This window comes from Epargyreus clarus, unplaced genomic scaffold (genome assembly GCF_041222505.1).
Source record: "Epargyreus clarus isolate Ecla_fem2 unplaced genomic scaffold, WU_Ecla_fem_2.2 ptg000001l, whole genome shotgun sequence".
Classification (NCBI taxonomy): domain Eukaryota; kingdom Metazoa; phylum Arthropoda; class Insecta; order Lepidoptera; family Hesperiidae; genus Epargyreus; species Epargyreus clarus.
This window is the reverse complement of record NW_027332209.1, coordinates 1,395,996-1,416,578: the sequence shown is the minus strand read 5'-3', so window position 1 is coordinate 1,416,578 and position 20,583 is coordinate 1,395,996. Positions and strand designations below refer to the sequence as shown.

Genomic DNA, 20,583 nt, shown 5'->3' with positions numbered 1-20,583 from the left:
GTGCAGTCTCCAACCTCAATGTCGAAATACAGGCTGCTTAATAAACAGATCTCCCAAGGTAGGCGACGCGATTGGCGTTCTTATAACGCTAATCGCGTAAAAGACGCTATTGAGCGAAACCGAGGCTCTAAAGTGTTCGCAAGAGATCTGTGCATTGGGCAGAGTCTGTTGACGAGGTTGAAGACCGAGTCGGGCACCATAGTTTCGTCTAAGCCCGAAGTTCTGAGGGAGATCGAGAATTACTACGGACAGTTGTATACTTCTGCACGAGTTCCAGCCCGTAAGACTGTGAACGACAAACGTGCTAAGCTGACCCGACACTACACCGAGGACCTCCCGGAAGTCAGCCTGTACGAGATTAGAGGGGCTCTCAAACAGCTTAAAACCAACAAGGCACCGGGAGATGACGGAATCACAACAGAGCTGCTAAAAGCTGGCGGAAAACCCGTACTAGTGGCGCTCCAAAAGTTGTTCGATTCCGTGATCAATAGCGGAACTACCCCGGAAGCGTGGAGCAGAAGCGTAGTGGTACTGTTCTTCAAAAAGGGCGATAAAACCCTATTGAAGAACTACAGGCCCATTGCGCTTCTGAGCCATGTTTATAAGCTCTTTTCGAGGGTCCTCACTAACCGTATTGCACGCAGGCTTAACGACTTCCAGCCTCCCGAACAAGCCGGATTCCGAAAAGGCTACAGCACCATGGACCACATACACACGCTCCGGCAGATTATACAGAAGACCGAGGAGTATAATCTGCCGCTATGTGTTGCCTATGTGGACTATGAGAAAGCCTTCGATTCTATCGAGACCTGGGCGGTGCTGGAGTCCCTTCAGCGATGCCAGATCGACTATAGGTACATCGAGGTGTTGAAGTGTGTATACAAAGCCGCCACCATGTCAGTCCGAGTACACGATCAGAGGACGAACCCTATCCAATTGCAGCGGGGAGTTAGACAGGGCGATGTCGTATCGCCGAAGCTGTTTACCGCTGCGTTGGAAGATGTGTTCAAGCTGATGGAGTGGAAAGGTCTTGGCGTTAACATCAATGGCGAACACCTCACACACCTTCGATTTGCCGATGATATAGTCATCTTGCCACCATCGATGAGGGTCAGAAGGGACGTATTCTTGTCAGGGGTCACCACTTTGGCAAAGGGAGATCTCCTGCCGGGCTAGGTGATCATGCCCGGGGAGCGGCCGTGCTCCGACAGTCCCAGTTCGGAGCTTGTATATATGCAGGATATTTAGAAAACTTCGATAGCGTGATTCAGAATACTCGTGGCGCCATCTCTTGTCGAGTAGCGGGAGGTCGCCACAGTATAACTATTGCTGTTTTATAAATGTATCATGCTACATAAAAATACTAATATGAGACTTTTTAGTTTATTCCTCGAAAACATCAGGTCATCTGTGACCAAAGTCGAATATGGTTTTAGTGTATTCGACATCGCTTACAGCTGCCAGTTAACAAGAGTTACTTATCCTCCGATTTGTAATACTTTTGGTCAGCTGCTGCTTTCGTTACTATCGAGATAAACTGGTTAGTTATACCGCTGGCTATACTCGTATTAGGTAGACAGGTTAATTAAAATTAAAAGTATTTCTTTATTATTACTCTAGAATGTATTGAAATATGCGTTAAGAAAATGTATTTATAGAGCTATTTAGATATATAAATGTAGTAATATATTTATTCACAGAGCTTTTCAACCATACAACTAAAAATAAAATAGCTTGGAGATACATGCAGTCAAGCCCAATTTATAAGGGTTTCTTTAGACATTTATTTACAACCCTAAAACGATTTAATTTCCAAAATTTGTTATAAACAAAATCTAAGTTTGCTCAGAATGCTTAGTAACTTCAAGATAACACCCAACATATCAATTGTATTTATTTATATAGTTATAAACGTACGACCATAAATAAGAAAACGAAAAAGACCCTTATCAGAACCCATCGGTGCGCACACGTCACGGAGAACGCGCGGGCGATTCTGAACGGTCTTCGCCAAATAAATATTTCACCGCACTTTTTTTTTTTTTTTTTTTAATCTTTATTTAAAGAGCTTTGCCTTTTGGCAATGTCGCTCTGTAGTCGCATACAATATAATAAATGTATAATAATATAATATGATGTATGTTAACTATTTCTTAAACCTATATTAACTAACTTATATAGGTCTCTAGCAAAGTCTCCCTGTGGATGAGCTAGAGCACTGTTACAGAAACCAATATCTGACACTGTCTGTTTATTAAAAATTTCTCCTCTATATGTTTCATTTCGTGCACATTCCATAAGAATGTGATAAACATCTTCCACAATACCACATTGTGTACACAAAGGTGAGTCTGCATGGCCCATCAAAAGTTTAAATTTATTTAATGGAATATGCCCAGATCGGATCCTCAAAGCTGTAACTACCTCATTGCGATGCATTGAACAATTATCAATCCAAGACGTCCACAAAGGTTCACATTGTATGGTCCTATACCATATTCCTTTCTCAAGCGATCGTTTATCAAAATACTCCTTCCACAGTGTGTAGCAATGTTTTTTAATAATATGCATACAATCCGTAAAAAAAGGGGGTATACTAACGGGTACACCCTCAAAATATGCCTGTCGCGCTAGACTATCAACTATTTCGTTTCCACAAATATTAACATGCGATGGAATCCATTGAAGAATAATAGTTTTGCCATTGTTTTTTAAAGCTGAAATTGTCTTAATAATATTATAGGCTATCGGCATACATCGAACAGTCGAGGTAGTCCGAGCCAAATGTTGAAGGGCGCTCTTCGAGTCAGTTAAAATGACGAAATGATTACTGTCAATTGACTCTAAATAAGATAAAGCCTCCGAAATTGCTACAAGTTCAGCAAACATAATGCAAGAATTATATATGATTTTGAATTTCATAAAACTTTTAATCTGCGAATCAAAAAATGCAGCTCCTATGTTATGACCATCTTTTGAACCGTCTGTGTAAATTTTATAAAAAATACCGTATTTATTATTTAAAAACTGATTGCATGTTATATTCACATGGGAAACATTATATAGTCGTTTTGCCTTTGTAATTGATGGAATATTGAGTTTTATTATGCCTGATATGTCTAGATTTGTAACCCATGTATCTAAAGAAAACATTTCCAGTTCGTTACCTTTATAAATCGTTACATCTTTAAAATAGTCATTTACCAAAAGCAGTAAAGGTTTTTTCTTTCTTTTCCATAGCTGTCTGTTACAGAGAGAAGACATCTCGTTTATAAGTTTAACAAGTGAGTTATCTACTAATGAATTTAATTTTAGCCAAAATTTTCCAGCCAGGTATACTCGCCGAATTTGTAATGGATTAATACCTAGTTCACTCTCCATCACATGGATGGGAGTACTTTTGATAAAACCACCAATAATTCTCAACGCCATATTTTGAATCTTGTCTAACTTGTACAAATGCGTTGGACAGCTTACGTCATATAGAAAGCTTCCATAATCGAAGCGACTACGAATTACTGCAATATATATTTGTTTTAAATGAATCGGATGTATACCCCATCCTGGTCCGGCTAAAACTTTCAACAAATTTAGATATTTTAATGTTTTTTCTTTAATTTCATTTATGTGCTTGGACCATCGAAGGGAACGGTCCAGCCATAAGCCAAGGTACTTTACGTTTTCAACCACCTCTAAAGATTGATTGTTTACTGTTATTGCTACCGTGTCTCTTAAAGGACCTTTCTTGAAAACACAAATCTTTGTTTTAGTTGGAGATATCTCTAATCCTAAATCGTTTAAAAGTGTATGAATAGCATTAATTGAGACCTGTATTTTATTGACACAATTATTAAAATTTCTGCACGATGAGAATATAACAAAATCATCAGCGTATTGTAAGATATTTACGTTTTTAATTTTGTCCATTATCTTAATAGTTGCTACGTTGAAAAGAAGCGGGGATAAAGGATCTCCTTGTGCTAAACCATGTCCTGTTTTTCGTTCTATACATGAGTTATTTAGTCTAATTTTGAGTAGCCTGTCTTTTAAAAAATTCCAAAGATAATTGCAAAACTTAGAACCAACACCCAATTGATCCAAGATTGGTAGTAATTGTGAAATATCTACATTGTTATAAGCGTTATCAATATCGATAAAACATCCAACAGTTGTAAGATCTTTACAAAACCCAACCTGGATTTTGGTAACTAAGTCACCTAAACAATCTAAACATGATCGAGATTTTCTAAAACCAAATGTGTTATTCGAAAATACTTTATTTTTTTCTAAGTACCATTCTAGTCGTTTTTGCAGCATTGAATGAAAGATCTTACAAATACAAGACATAAGAGAGATAGGACGAAGTGCCTGTATAGAGTTGGGATCTCTACCAGGTTTTGGTATAGGAACAATACATATATCTCGCCACTGCTCAGGAACAAATCCTTTATCGAAATATTGGTTATAAAATTGCAATAAAATGTTTTTAGCATTTTCTGGGAGATTTTTTATCATAGAAAATGAAATATCGTCAGACCCTGGACAAGTGTCTTTTGATTTTATACATCTTTCTAGCTCTTGAAGTGACAAAGGGGCTTCTAACTTTGAGTTACAAGAATTAAATTTCGGCTGTGGAGGAGTAACGTAGTTGGGACACAAATTATTTAATACATGTTGTGCTGTTTTGTCTGTAATATATGTTTTGGTAACTTTATTACCTTTTAACCATTTCATTTTGGACCACAAAGCGTGTGTCGTAGTACCCTGATCAAGAGACGAACAAAATTTCTGCCAAGCAATGTTTTGTGTATTTAATAGTAGCATTTGCGATTCTTTAATTTTTGATTGTAATGTGTCAAAATTGGTAGGAGTAGGATTACGACGGAAGTTTTTTAAAGCCAACCTACGTACTGCAACTGATCTGGATAGTTCAGAATTCCAATAGGGCTTAGGCTTAAATTTGCTAAGAGGGTTGCGTGATAATTTTATCAATGGAATGTGTTTGTTAGCCGCCTCATTTATATTATCTATGAACATGTTGTATGAAATTTGAAGGTCATTAGATATTCTAAAATTAGAAAAGATATTTTCAAGATCTTTGGTATACATTTCCCAATCAGCAATTTTAAAATTTCTTTTTGTGTGAAAGTTCTTGTTTGGTTCGAAATAAGTACTCAATTTAATTATAAAATGATCACTACCAAGACTCTCATTGGTCACTTGCCAGTTAAATTTTATTGCTTGATCTGAGGACACAATTGACAAATCGGGAGCTGATTTTCTTAGTATCCCATCAACCATTTGCATTCTAGTATACGTGCCGTCGTTTAATACCATAAAGTTACTGTCTAATATGCAATCAAAAATTTGAGAACCACGGGTGTCTATTTTATTTGACCAATTTGTGTGATGACCATTTAAATCACCTAAAATTATGGTGTGTTTTGTTGCTAACGAAAATAAGAAATTCCAGTCTCTTTGGCTGGTGTTCGAATTGGGTGGACAATATACAGAAATGATATGTTTAATATCACTGCAATTAAATAATTTAACTTGGACTATTTCCAGATTTGAACTATTTGCTGATATTGTACAAAACTGTGCTTCAATCGATTTGTGAGTAAATATAGCAACGCCCCCGTAAGAGCCATCCCGATCTTGTCTATGAATATTATAATTACATACCTTAAGTTGACTATCTGGCACTAGCCACGTTTCGCTTATAGCTGCAATATGAATCTTTTCCTGGATTAAAAACTGTTCAAGCATTTTCAACTTAGGTCGCAAGCTTCTTGCATTCCATTGACATATATTAAGACTTATTTTTTTCTTTCCAGCATTATCCATATTGCGGAGAGAAAAAATTTTTAATAACAGACATCTCAGATACGTACTTTAAAACAATAGATATACACCAATCTACGAATATGGAAGCTAAGCATTTAATTTTTTCGGCAATAGTATTATGTTTCTCAACAATTATGTTTTTAATTTTTTGTAAAAGTTCCTTCCATGTATCAGACTTATTGTGCGCGTTTTCATAATTATTATTAGAGTTATTGTTGTCCTCTTGGTATTCTTCTTCTTGCTCCATGTCAGATGATGGCTGCATAAAATCAGGTTGTTCGGTACCTAAAGTATTGCTCGATATATTCTTCTTAAAACGCTTGGGGACACGTTTTTTCCTCGACGACTTTGGTGGAGTTGCTTTTTGATTTGAAGATGCGATCTCTGCATATGATTGATTATTGTTAGGTTCTAAGTGTACGCTGTCTACAAATGTTTGTGGTGTCGTTGTAGGTTGTAAACATTCCGTTACCGTTACAGGCATAGGTGACGGGGGAACATATAGTGTAAGTGCTCTTCGGTATGTACAATTGTATTCTGACATTAATTCTCTCAGACGTTTTTCTTTTCCGTATATTGGACACGTTTTCGATAAAGCCATATGATTCCCACTACAGTTCACGCACTTATAATCATTACTATCGCAGTTGGCATGTGTTTTACTGCACTTGGGGCATATAATCTTATTTGAAGGACACATCTTTGCGACATGTCCAAAGCGCCAACATCTTGAACATTGTGTCACCGGGAAAACATAGGGCTCGACTTTTATTTTCATGTCAAATAAATTGATGTAAGGTGGCAACGAAGAACCACTAAAACTAATTTTTATAGATTCACTAGGCGTCCACCCGTCTTGACTTCTACGGTTTAGACGTTTTACAGCTACTATCTCAAAATTACTCTTTATATTGTTTATAAGTTCTTCGTCTGGAAGCCCTATATCGATGTCTTTTATAACTCCATACGACAGACCAACTTCCCAGGTTTTCTGACATCTCCACCCTAATTCACCGAAATCCGGACACGAACAGAAATTGTCAGCACTTAAATCATTTTCAAACGAAATTAATAACTTATATGGATTTATGTACTTTACTCGGCTGATATCTTGTATATTATGAACTTTTAATAATTTTGCCAGCGCAAATTGTTTTGGGAACACCTCTTTACTGGTTACACAAATTTGTGCAGGTTCCGTTTGAGGATTAGCGATGTTGGTGTCGGTTTTCTTCTTTTTGTGTCTTCTTTCTACGTTTTGCCATATCTCGTTGTTATCTTGCTCACGGTTCCTTTTATTTTTAATAGTGTCTTCATAAATCATTTCCTCCTCTCTTAAATGTGTAAGTTCCTCTATTATATCTGTATCTCCTGCATGTACGACGCTAGTTGTGATTTCTACGTCAACTTCGGCTTGATTAGACTCTTCAGCCATTGTATATAAGGTTCATAATCGGATTACAATCGATTAGAACTATTAACAAAGGCGCGCAATAATAACCGCCACCTGCGCGAGCGCAGGTATAATTTCCGAGAAAAAAGGTTTGTTTACGATAAAGAAATACGCAAACACGTCCTCTTTGCTTCAATTGAGGTTTAGCACTGTTCACCGCACTTGTTTGTACAACGAGCACTGCGCTCCCACAAACAAAGCTCTTTCGAGACATTGCCGTAATTGTTTTATGAACAGTTGAAAGATAAAAATACGAGTAATACAATGCCATACGCTTTCTTACACGAAGAACTCTTGAATATTTGTGGTGAAATTTTCTCAAAATTGTCAAAAACAGTTGTTGACTGACTTTAAAAATGGTTTAAAAAATTCTTAAACGTTATAATTAGTAACTTTGACTTTAAATACAGTATCTTGTCATTTATAATGTTAGAGTGTGATATACAAGAAACGCATACAACATTTCAATATTCATTTACATAAGTGTAAATACAATCGTAACCAAGAAAACGAAAAGGACCCTTATCAGAACCCATCGGTGCGCACACGCCACGGAGAACGGAGAACGCGATTCTGAACGGTCTTCGCCAAATAAATATTTCACCGCACTTGTTTGTTCAACGAGCACTGCGCCCCCACAAACAAAGCCCTTTCGAGACATTGCCGTAATTGTTTTATGGACAGTTGTGATATAAAAATAGGATGTCGTGAACATCGATCTTTCTGTAAATATAGCAAAAATGTATAAACATTGTGAAAGATATTTTTTCTGTACATTATTTTTTCTAATTATATAAAATTTTATAAAAATATATATCTCCCATTCATGACAAATGCGTATATGTAATTTAAATTGGTAATTATAAAGAAAATTTCTTCAGCATAAAGCCTCTAAAATCTCTATAATCAGAGTTCGTTATACAAAGTTATACAAAGTACGAAACAACGTAAACTCATAGGAACACCATTTGGTACTTAAAGTATATAGCCGTGCCGCATACAGTCGATCGGACGGTAAGTGGACCGCAAAGAGACAGCTACAATCAACTACAAATAGGATTTACTTAAAGTCGGTCACAGCTGCATTACTACCCCCTGAGATATACTGAGATATATAAGATACTAAGTGCACACATGTTTCTACCTCGTTTTAAACTCTAAACCAAAACACAGTAACGCTGTATACTGCAATAAGACAGATACTAGAAAACGTATTCTTAAAACATTCGTATTGTTAAAACAATAACACGCTTTGAATATCCACTATTCATTTGAAAGCACGTTCATCGCCATTCGCCACAGAGAAACCCTATATAAATCCTCATAAAATAGACAAAGACTAGATAAGCCAACTAGTCCACTCAGTATTTCCGTAGCGTTCGTCAAACAAAGCCCTCCAGGGCGCTGGTAATCGTTTTAGCGACTGCGCTCAGTCCTCGAGCTCCAAAATGTTATTAGCGGCTAGTGGCTCGGGACTATTCAATTTTATCGGGAGCTATGTAGTATTCAAGTTGAATAAATCAACATGACGGAGACTGGTGGCAATATTATAATTCTCCTAGTATTTTTTTTTGTAAATTGAGAAAGTCTAGAGTACGTTACCTAGATCATACAGTAGAGTGGGTATTACAACTAGGAATGGCTACGTAAGATGCTTTAAAAAATACACCATGTTTAAATCTACTTATCATAACGATATGCTTAATGTGTTGAACTATAAGCACTAAAGCAAAAAGTTTTCTAATAAGACGATGCCCACAATCGTTACAAAATATTATAATATGAACTCTGCATCAAAAATTTAAGAAAGTCTACAACCGCTAACAAATATTAATAACTATTTCTGCTAGCATTAGTACTTTTATAGTTTTACTAATTTTACTAATTACTGTAATCGTTCTTTAAAAAACAAAGTTCATATTCCAAGTAAGTCCTTTTATTTATTCAGTGCGGCACTAGATGGCGCTGCGCGCATATATTACTAATATTACCCAATGATTACAATTTAACGCACAGCTTTTACAGACACGCCACATTGACAGCCACCCTAGTACGAGTACATTCCGTTCCATTAACGCATCTTATACTTACCATTCATTACCATCGCGAATGACAAAGCCGTCGCCATTAAAATCAGGAGTCGACGAAAAAATAGCATTAGCATAACAAAAAAAGGAATTCCTATGCATTTTATTCTACTTAAAATAAATAATGAGGTGCTGTTTAAGATTCAAATTCAAGACTATCTACTTAAGCACTCCGCCCCGATCTCCCTAAATAAATAATCCTCCCCGGTTGCCGTTTGAAAAAACCTCCATAAAAATTATTAACATTTTCATGAATTCGTGATTTCATCGCCGGCTACCGACGTATATTACTTAACTGAATTGGGGAAAGGTCAGAATATCAATTTTATGAACTTAGAGTATCTACAGTGTTCAATCTATATTTTCTTATTGGCCGCAATGAGTCTTTTCTTATAACAGGGAGAGAGTTGAAATATTCTTAACGAAGGATTTTAATATATTGCTCACACACTCACCGTCACAATTCAATATTGTGACGGTGAGTGATAGCCGCTGGATGTAAATATTTGCAACGAACTCTTAAAAAACCGGCGTTTTACCTGATACGTTGCCATTCAAGAAGACTGAGGTGGAACTTTTTTTTAACATGGGGAAACCCTGCATGGGTGTCTTTCAGCTATAGGGGCAGCAAAGAGGATATGCCAAATTCCTATCGTCTAAAACCCCACTATTACTCTGGACATTCTATGTCGGAACCAAAATTATCCTAGTAGCACTGGTCCCCGGTCCTGTCGGCGTTTGCCCGCATACCCAGTAGGAACCTAAGCTTGCTGTTATATTTCTTCAAAAGCATTGTGTAAGTAGGTTACACAAACAAAAGAGAAGATGTAACTAAACGGAAGTCACAAGAAACTTGATTCCTTTGATAACCTGATTAGTAAAGTTGCGAAACAACAGATGAAACGTTGGCATGCATTAATAGATTAAAATTCGACGAGGGAGCTCGATTAAGTTTGCAACTTCTAATTGAGAATTATTGCCCTAGATTGCTTATAGAAAATTATGATACTCCACTTGAGAATTAAACGTTAATTAAAAGATATAAGATAGTGGAAATGTATCTCTGGGATTTTTAAGTTTCCTTTATTTATAGTTTTTAGTTTTTTCTTTGCGCCTACCTGCCTAAAGAAGAAGCTCGATACCAAATTTCAAGTTTCTAAGTCATCTAGGTAATGTTTTCAAATTTTTGGATACATATACAACAAAAATAAATTTTAAACTGTAATACCTCAAAATTTATATGATTTTTGTAATAAAATTTGGGATTTGGTATTCCTCAAGGATCTAATTATAATCATGTCTTTTTTTGACTCTTATTTTATAATTTTCGCAGTTGAATTCCACGAAACGATATTTCAGGTATTTGGTGTCTGTTAAGGCAAATGATATTTTTTTTGTTTACGAGGGGGAAACCTTCAAATGGTACCCGGCGCCGTGGGAGCGACGCAGGGTTATGTGGGATTTTTACCGCACTAAAACACCCCGGTGGCCGTCCTCGGCGCTGCGTAGAGTTGCCCTGTCGGGCTCTGCCCAGATGAGCTTGACGCTCGCCACACCGTCTGGTGCGTACGACGGTATGCAACCACACATGCCGCCGCTCTTCCCGGGGTCACTTACCGGGCGGTTTGAGCTCCCACTCTTGCCGCCCGCAACGCCGGAAGCCCCCTTTTAGTCGCCTCTTACGACAGGCAGGGGATACCGTAGCCCTATTCTGGTCCCGAAACTACAGGGACAAGGCAAATTATATCTGGCGTACTGATAATGATTATAGTACTTTTAGTTCTGACGTTTTAAGCGCATACCTAAATTTACTTCATAGGTCAATGATCTCTAAAATTTTGTAACCTTTTTCTATTTTGTATCATCCATTCGTTTATATATTATTTACTGGAATAAATAAAACTTTGGGTTCAACTAATTTTAATTAAACAGAAACCCATTAATGGAGAGTGCTAATGAATAAATATAAAAAATCCTTACGAGTAAATGTTTAGGGCCTTTGTATCAAAGGGACTTATTTACAGAATTAGCAACGTCAAAGTTATTAAACATCAAAAGAAAATTTTGATTAGAAAATATTTGTCGTTGCCAAGTTTCAATTTTCTCGTAGAATTTTTACGACTGGCGACTCTTTATTTGTTTCATTCTAATAAAAGTGTAGCTAATTTTTTTATTGCTCACTATTTTCAAAGGTCACGAAACCTTTTTGGTTCCAATTTGGAACTAAAAGCGCATTAAATGCTCCAATACCTTTTTCTGTCTTATAATTGTAGTACAAAATGTAACGCGTTCCAATTTAATTGTCAAGGGTAGCCACAATTACAACAAATCTTGATATCGGAAACTCTTAAATCCTATTTGTAACTACTCGTAATTACATATCTCGTATCTCCATTACTAACAGTGATACCAGAAGCAATTGATACTATTTGATAATCATTAAATTATCATAATTGCTAAAAGAATATTTATTTACACAAAATAAAATACATAGATGGTACTATCTTTTTTGTTGCATTTGTATTACGAAAATGCAATTTGATCCACATAGAAAACCATGTGATCCATGTAATATTAGCCTACATAAAAATCATAACCGAAATCACATTACTTTTTCTCGGATTTATATTCAATATACGATACATGAATACGAAAACCGCCTTCGTAATTACACGTATCGAATAACAGTTATTGTATTCTCGTGAAAATATGCCTCTCAGCGGCCATATATTTATTCTGCGCTTCACACGTCTTTATTCAGGTATTCCTGCCAGGTTTAGAGGTAACATAAGCCTCCTTAGGGACCTGAGCCCTATTCTACTATTATTTTTCTGTGATGCTAGAACATTTCGTCATGTGACGGTATATTTGCCTTACCTTAATATAAAGTGACTATAGTAATGTCATCCACTTCAAGTAAGACTTTTTTTCTATTTGACGTCAATTACAAATTATCCTATGTCACAACAAGCACAAATATGAAATGTTAACGTAATAATTATGTTATCGTTTATTTCAATGTGATAAATATTTGTTATTTATTAGCGTGAAAATATATTTACTCTATATTAATTTAATTGGATTGTTTTACACATTAAATAAATTTATCTAAACCCTAGTCTGTGGTTCGACTCCAGCGACACCACTGTTACACCTATTTCTGCGTTCTGCTTTAAGGTGTGTGATAAGGGAGATATACTTTTCAGAGGCATTCCAGCCTAGTCCTAGCGATGCATATATCGCCGACCTCAGGTAGGAATCTCATCGTGTCTGAATTGATTAAAGATGTCCATGAACGGCATTAAGCACTTACAATCAGGTGGACTGCATGCTACTCCTATATTATAAAATCTACAATATTAGTAGAATAGGTCTCCTCAACATCTCATCTGTATTCGAGATTGTCAATCCATCGGTGTCGATATATAACAGAGTGCGCCATCTCCATTCTGCCGACGCCCATACATCTGTGACAAGGAAATCTGAATCACCTTTCACCCACCCCGTTTTCATATCAATCTTCTCTTTTCATCATCATCCTGTTAGTGTCCTGCAGTGAAATATATAATACCCTGATAGGATTACTTTTATATATTTTCTCGTGGTTATAAAGAATATTAAGAAATATTATTGCGAAATATTTGCAACAAAAACAAATGGTTATAATATAATATGAAAAATTTGTAAAAGATTTTTCATAAACATATAGTACTAGGTCTACTGAGCACCATCTTTTTCCAGAATGAGAAATTATAATATTTTAAAAATATGACTACGTTATTTTGACATCATACCCCCATTATTTTGATACTTCAATTTTTTTTGTTCGCAAAGACTTAATACTAATAGCGAAACGATAATTTCAATATGGCGCTGTAAAAAATCCGCACATTTCAAGCAACGTAGCAGCCACTGCCTTTTAAAATTTTAATTAAATAGTACGAGCAGCCCAGCATTATTTCTAAAATTCCATTACAAAAAATCCTGTTTCACTTTCATCAAAATTCGTGTTGCCTTGGCTAGAAAACTTGGCAGCGATCCGCGGAAACAACCGCAAGTTAAAATAATGGGTTAACAATAAGAGCCGGATGATCTAGATAGGAATGAGAGTAGGTTTAACTCTGAAAAGGTTTTTCGAGAGGGAAAAACAATGAGTTTTTACACAAGAGGTTTTCAGGCACGAATCCAAGCATGTCAATTCTCGTAACTTGAAAACTGAAAAACCACTACCGCTAGAAATAACAGTGTTTTCTATAGAAAAAAGACTAGGCTGGTTGATGACTAAAAACGGCGCATTTATTTACATAGACTAGACTAGTTTCAGACGTAATTTCAGTAATATTCATGAGCGGAAACTATCCATCTCAAAACGAAGAACGAATGTGTACAGGCGACAACGAAGTTTCGAATCCATCCGAAAGTTATTTGTTATTTCAGGGTCATGACTTTTTATAAAATTGTAATAGAAAACGAGCATTTGTTCATGTGTGGCTCAGAAACATCAGGGAATGGACAGGCGTCACCTGTGTCGAACAACTGTTTCGCCTGGCCATGAATAGAGAGAGGTTCAAGGAACTAACGGCAAACCTTCAGTAATGAAAAGGCACATGAAGAAGAAGAAGAAGTTCATCTGAGTTACTGCCGCCAGTAGACATCTGTAACCCCAGATAAGATGAGATTCCTACCTGAAGTTTTCCACAGATGCCAATCGCTTCGGCATAACTCTATCTCATAACTCTATCTCTCTTGCCATAACTCTTTAAAGCAGAACACGGCAGCGCTTGGAAGTGCTGTTATAAGGCAGAAATAGATGTGGCTGTGGTGTATCTGCAGTCGAACTACCTTATTTTTCATTAGAGTAAAAACTCACGGGCGTTTTTCCCGCCTCCGAGTGCGGGCCTAAAATAACTGACGTTATACAAAGCAAGAATGTTTTATCTTCTCCTCTTTCTCTTTCTTGCTATAAGAAGAAGAAAGAGCTATAACTGTTTAACTATAACTTGCAACTAAGAGTTTTCCAAGTGTCGAAGCATACCAACCAAATAGGACTAAAATAGGTACTCTAGCAACTTTGTTTTATTGGAACCCCGCAGCGAGCCTGCTGCGCCCAGCGTGGGGTCACCCTTGACCCTGTATATTACATTACCGCTGAGGGGTACTTAGATTTTGGTCAAGGATTCAGATTGACTATGATATACGTCTTTATTGACAATTCTTATGTTTTAAGGACATTTTGGTTTTAAGGATTTGACTAAGTAAAAATAATCGCAACTCTAGCATATGGTTGGTTGCTGATTACAGATATATTTTTACTGCATTGAGCAAGAAATAGAAATTCTTGAATTAGTCTTTGAAGAGTATGAATATTTTTATATTTAATTTGCTAAAAAGACACATTCCTCGTCAGGACAATCCAAATGTTCAGTTATTTTTTATATTACCAAGAAGAAATGAAATTTAAGTTAAAAATAAGTAATTTAATCACGACTTGGTTATAACTATAATTATATTACGCACGAAACACAAAAAATATCAGACACATTTTTAAAAAATTACCTAATCCTTAAAACGATCTCCCTTAATATTTAATCTGTCCATTAGCGAATAACTTCCAGGAAATCCAATAAAAATATGTAAATAGCCATCACCATCCCTCTTTGAGTGTATAAAGAGTTTAAATTAGAATTTGAGTCGCAATTTCAAAGTGAAACGTAAGAAATGTCCCTTAATACGGCCATCGTAATCCAGTTTCGAAATGCACCCGTTAATTACTTAAGCAAACGCTCCTTTGAGGTCCTTAATTACAGGTATCGTGTCTCATTCAAATTTAACTCGCGCTTATCTGAGAGTAGATGTGCCCGCGGCTTCGTCTTGTTTTGTCTCATTTAAAATAAACAAATGATACTTAGAGTAATAGAGATCTTTATACAAATATGTAGCGTAAAATAAAATAATGTTTACTAATTCAACTAATTCCTAACAAGATGGTTTTAACAACATTTAAAAAAATACATAAAATACCTACCTATAGGCTTCACAGTCAATCTATGTCTTCTTAACTTAACAAACACTTCCATCGGATTAGCAAAATTACTCCGCACATTATTCCGTCGGTTTGGTAAATTTCAGAAAAAAAGTGAAGAAACGTAGCCCCAAGCGCTTAGTGGGGGCGGTCGGAAAAACGCGTAGATTTGCTCAAAGAAACATTCTTCTGCGTAAACCTCTTGTGAGTCCTTTCAACGTATTTACAAAGAAAATGGATTAGTGGAGTGCATATTGAACGTTAAATTCGCATTTTCTACGCTTTAACGTTTTTTGTATACAAAGCTATAGACATTTAATTTTATTTTGAATTGATTGGAGCAGGTTAGCATAATTTACCATTTATGTCGTACGTACGTCTTAATGTACTATAAGATGATTAATATCTTAACTAGCAAAAGGGCCTGTATGCATCATAGATTAGTAAAGATACTTCGCCGCCTTGAAATTGAATGAAGCCACAAAAGCTGTCATTTTTTTTAATTTTTGACAAACAAAAAGCATTTTTAGAGAAAATTTACGAATAAATAAATAAAACTGCGGAATTTATATAATAAATAAATAAGTATTTCAAATATTTTACAGACATATTAGCACGGAGACGGGGCAAAACTTTCTTACGCAACTACTTCAATTCTCAAAACTGGTTACATTTTCTTTTTAGGAGTGAGCAATCTTTACTAATCTATGGCATTGATAAATAATCACAAGATGAAAGGATGTGATTACCGGCTGCCTTAAACGTATAGTGACCATCTTAGTCCTCAGAAGTGGCAACGCATCTGAGACCAGCTTCAGATAGAAGCCCTGTTCTATATGAAGCTCATACTTCAATATTATAAAAAATATCCTACCTTAGGTTAACAATAGATTCTACTGAAATTTAAGATGTCATGTCTCTGCAAGAGTCTCTCTTACTATCTTTCACTAGAACACAGCACCACTTAACACTTCTGTTAAAGCAAACAACAAAGTGATATGACGATGTAGCCGCAATCAAGCCACGGAAAGTTTAACCACCTTTAAAAATTCCGATTCGATAATTCTACAAAAGTACAGAAAGCGAGCCTGAGGTACACAGACTTAGTACTCGGAAAAAACGAGCAAATTCCCTCAAAGAAACATTTTTTTTCCGACTCTTTTTGCGTGGGTTTTCTTTGAATGTGTTTACAAGGAAACTGGATTAGAGGAATGTGGATTAGTGCTTTTTTGTATTACCATATTTTCTTCGCTACGAACCGTATTCTAATTTGAACGTAAAATGCTTACGTGTTAGTTGAAATTTTGTCTGAGTTTGCAAAAAATGTGTGTAATAAATGTGATTTGAAAAGGATTGAAATGGTATATAACAATGCAATTGGTAGCAATAGGCGAGCATATCAATTTTTATGTGTTTAGTTATGTAAATTGATTACAAAAATAAAACCCTGAATTCTTAAAGATAACTAACTGAAAAGCGAAGTAATGTAGCCTATGTCTCTGCTAATTTAGAGGATTCTAATGACACCTCATAATATTTAAAATCCGGTAAAGAGTTTGGGCAGTAGGACGTACCAAAGGATCAGACCTACACTCATATATGCATATTGCATACGCTCCAAAATATTCTCCTCAAAAATAAGTATGGAGACAATGTCGCCATAGTAAAAAAGAAAATACTACTATCTTTGTACACAAGACTTTTGAAGATCATATTTGATAAAAAAAATATCTAACTCTACGTTAATAAAACTTATTAATAATAATATCGTCATGAAAAGTCGTAAGTAAAAGTTAGCGCGACGAAGGCCGGAAAATTAGTTTTTCTGCTAGAAAATCATATTAATTACGCTCGCAAATATATTATGTTTAGACGCGACATTTTTTCTGTCGTAACTCAATGAAATGTGTTCTCGTTATGATTTTCTTTACGAACTTGTATTTTCATTTACATTTTAGTTACATTTACAATTTACATTTAGTTTGTCGAATAATAAACCTAGTAGGTATTAAAAGTTATGCCAATTCTGAGATTTACATTTCTACTAAATTAGATTTTTATTTTATTAACTTGATGTAAAATTAATTTAGTTGATGGGTGCTATCTTTAAAAAATATATTATAAAAGAAATTTTTACATTACCTACTATTTTGTATGAAATTAAAATGCTGTGAAATATTACTAATAAGGCGCTCTTCTGTCGCGCGTCACACCCGCACACATGAATTAAGGATACTTTTTCTGCCGCGTGGGCTTACGTCCTGACGCGCGTCCATACGTACACATGAAGTTGCTGTATTCTCCTCGTCACCCGTGTCCATTTACGTATGACATGATGGGATGCAAGTGGCACACGCGCGGATGGGACGCGTGAGCAGGCGTACACATGCGCGAATGGAAAAGTGCTTATATCGATACTAGACGAGAATATATTGATAAATCGACCTACAAGTATGTGCACATCAATTATATATTTATAATCTTAATAAAAATTAGGATTGATTGATTTACAGAGTGAATAAAAAGGTAAGTTAAGGGCTAGTAAATTTTTAAATAACTCCGAAGGAGCTATGAAAAGTGTGGACTTTCGACTTGTTAACTTATTCACGCCTATACGGATATACTCGTATTCCCCATATTACCGAGATTACTAGTGTCGTATAAATAATACAAAACAGAATTAAACAACTCTAATCCCCAAACACATGCCGTTATTACATAGAAATTATGGTTTACGACACATCAAAATCACTGCGCACCAATCTCAATATTCTAATCGCATCAAAACAAACAGTGATTGGACGGAATGCTCGAATCGATTGGTCGTTCTGACCATGAATAATTCAGCGGCGGTGACATTAGGCTAACACTTATGACCACGCGACTACAAATAAAAAACATTTGGGGTTGCCTTAATGGATATCTTGCTTATATTCGTGACGGGGGTCCGTCCCCATGTTTATAAATAATTTTTAATTCACCTGCCGACAAAAATATCAATAATTTTACAGGAGAGTGACAGTATTGAGTATTTCACTTCGACTGTACATAGAATAAACATTATACATGACCGTAGAATCCGTAGACAGAATAGATAGATTAAATCGTATTAAACTTATATTTAAAAGGGTAGAAGTATTCGTGTTGAAAAGAAAATGTTGATGTGTGTGAAAAATCTAGGAGCACGATTGTGCCCCGCAAACAAAAATGGATTTTTGTTTAAATTATTTTAAAATAGCAATCTGTAACCATTCCCAGATATGATTGCTGTTTTATCTGAGGTCGGCCACAAACGCTTTGCTACGCCTGAGGACTAACTTGAATAACTTTCTGTACCACACCACACCCTTTATATAATAACACAACAATTTTCAACACTGCTGATGTAAGGCAGAAATAGGATTTAACTTATTAGAATGAATGGTTTTACGCCTGCATATTGCTAGTCTTCTAACGGTATCGATGACGTGTACCATAGGTTGATAAATAGCACAATGAGACAAAATATTAAAGTAAAAATAAATCTTATTAGATATTATAAAATCATCTACTCAGAACCGTTCTTAGATGCTAAAAAATATTTAAGTTGATTAATATTAGCTTATGTGTGAAATATGAATATTTATCACTGATCACCAAGTCGACATAATCGCATTGGCAATTCTGGAATGCCTTTTTTGGAATAAAAAAATCTAACTACTTCCAGTGTATAACAAACTACAACCTTATAAGGATATCCTGCATCTGATAGGTAGGGGTACCAGCCCTTTACAAAATTTCACTATCAATCTCTTTTCAGAACGAATCGCTTTTTGAGAGGCAAATATTCATGAATATAAAGAGCCCTTAGTGACGCAAACAGTGGGATGTAGGGCCCGAGGTGCGTCGGACCCTGATTTAGTTTGTTCAGGACCCTATCGATATTTGGGACTTGTGATGATATAGGGCTTTAGGGCAGATTTCGAATGTCTTCGACGATCGGGTATGTGAACTTTAGAAGATACATTTCTTTATATGAACTTTATGTCAGTGGTAAATAACAGTAGTCTTTTTTCGTATAATTCAGGTAGGAAATTGATGTTGGCGGCCACATGCGTATTAATATATAATCAATCCCAAATATCATTGGTGTCCTATCTAATATCGGCTATACATGCTATCACTGAGTACTTAAATGGATTACCTCAAGTCACAGTTTATTAACAAATATGACCCACTATGCTTGTAGTAATAATCAAGATAATGTATTTATCCTACTATGATTGTATAATCATACATACCAATATTGGTATAAATATCATCAAAATATTTTCCCAAGCATGGACGGAGTCTTTGACACAATTAGGTCTCGATTATCTTTTTTTAATATATAATAACTAGAGTAGAGTATCAAATAAATATGCAGTAGGTACATCTGACAAGTGATCCAACCTAACTCCATTTAGAGATTTATTTCCAGGGGTTCCTAGTGCCGATCACACATACGTGGCGACTGCTAAAGTCTGACATAGTAACCTCACATGTACATCCAGCAAATCTCCAGACGTACACAAAACCGAACCGTCCAGTGGAGTGGAATCATTACAAAAAAGAGTCTGTGGGCGGTCCAGCAATTGCATCCTGCTTTTACAAATTGATTAATTGCGACCGCCTTTGTTGGCCGCTGGCCTACTTCATAACGCAGACGCAACGTAATGTCGAATTAGCTTGTAAGTGGGATGATCACATATTACGATATAAACAGTTGGATTGTGGGAGACGTAATGGGTAGATAGCCAGGCTCCTTTAGATAAGGAGAAGATATTATTGTAATGACTGTGTAAACTAAAATTTATGATGTAAACGAACATACAGCATCTGGTATATTTGATACTGCTAATAGACATCTGTAATCAACATGTATTAGTATTGAAATCGATGTTACTTCAGATGACAAAATTTGAAGTACTTGTTATATAATATTTATATATTATTATGTTAGAAATTAGTGTATAATAAAACATTTATAATTTCTACCACATACGACAGAATAAAGTAGCGGTCGATTAGCGATGAAGGAGCAAAGAAGAATGAAGCAAAAATAGGTGCGGGACGTCTTTAACAAATTATTTAGATTAATTCAACAAACCTTATGAAATTAAAATATTCAGCTATGGAGACATCACTGCTGCATT

At 35.7% G+C, this 20,583-nt stretch overlaps 2 protein-coding genes across 2 annotated transcripts in view; both read right to left on the bottom strand.

Moving 5' to 3' along the window:
• The window catches only part of PlexA (plexin A), a 311,934-nt gene that overhangs the window by 144,174 nt on the left and 147,177 nt on the right, over window positions 1-20,583 (bottom strand). The gene's annotated exons all lie outside the window — the stretch shown is intronic.
• Window positions 2,094-7,432, bottom strand: LOC140742858 (uncharacterized). Its single transcript, XM_073073898.1, has one exon. It carries the CDS (start codon window positions 7,280-7,282, stop codon window positions 5,840-5,842), a length of 1,443 nt encoding a protein of 480 aa, XP_072929999.1. The 5' UTR covers window positions 7,283-7,432; the 3' UTR covers window positions 2,094-5,839.

What these genes read in the sequence shown, in the direction of transcription:
- LOC140742858 (XM_073073898.1), bottom strand. Translation starts at nt 7,282, where the DNA reads ATGGCTGAAGAGTCTAATCAAGCCGAAGTTGACGTAGAAATCACAACT.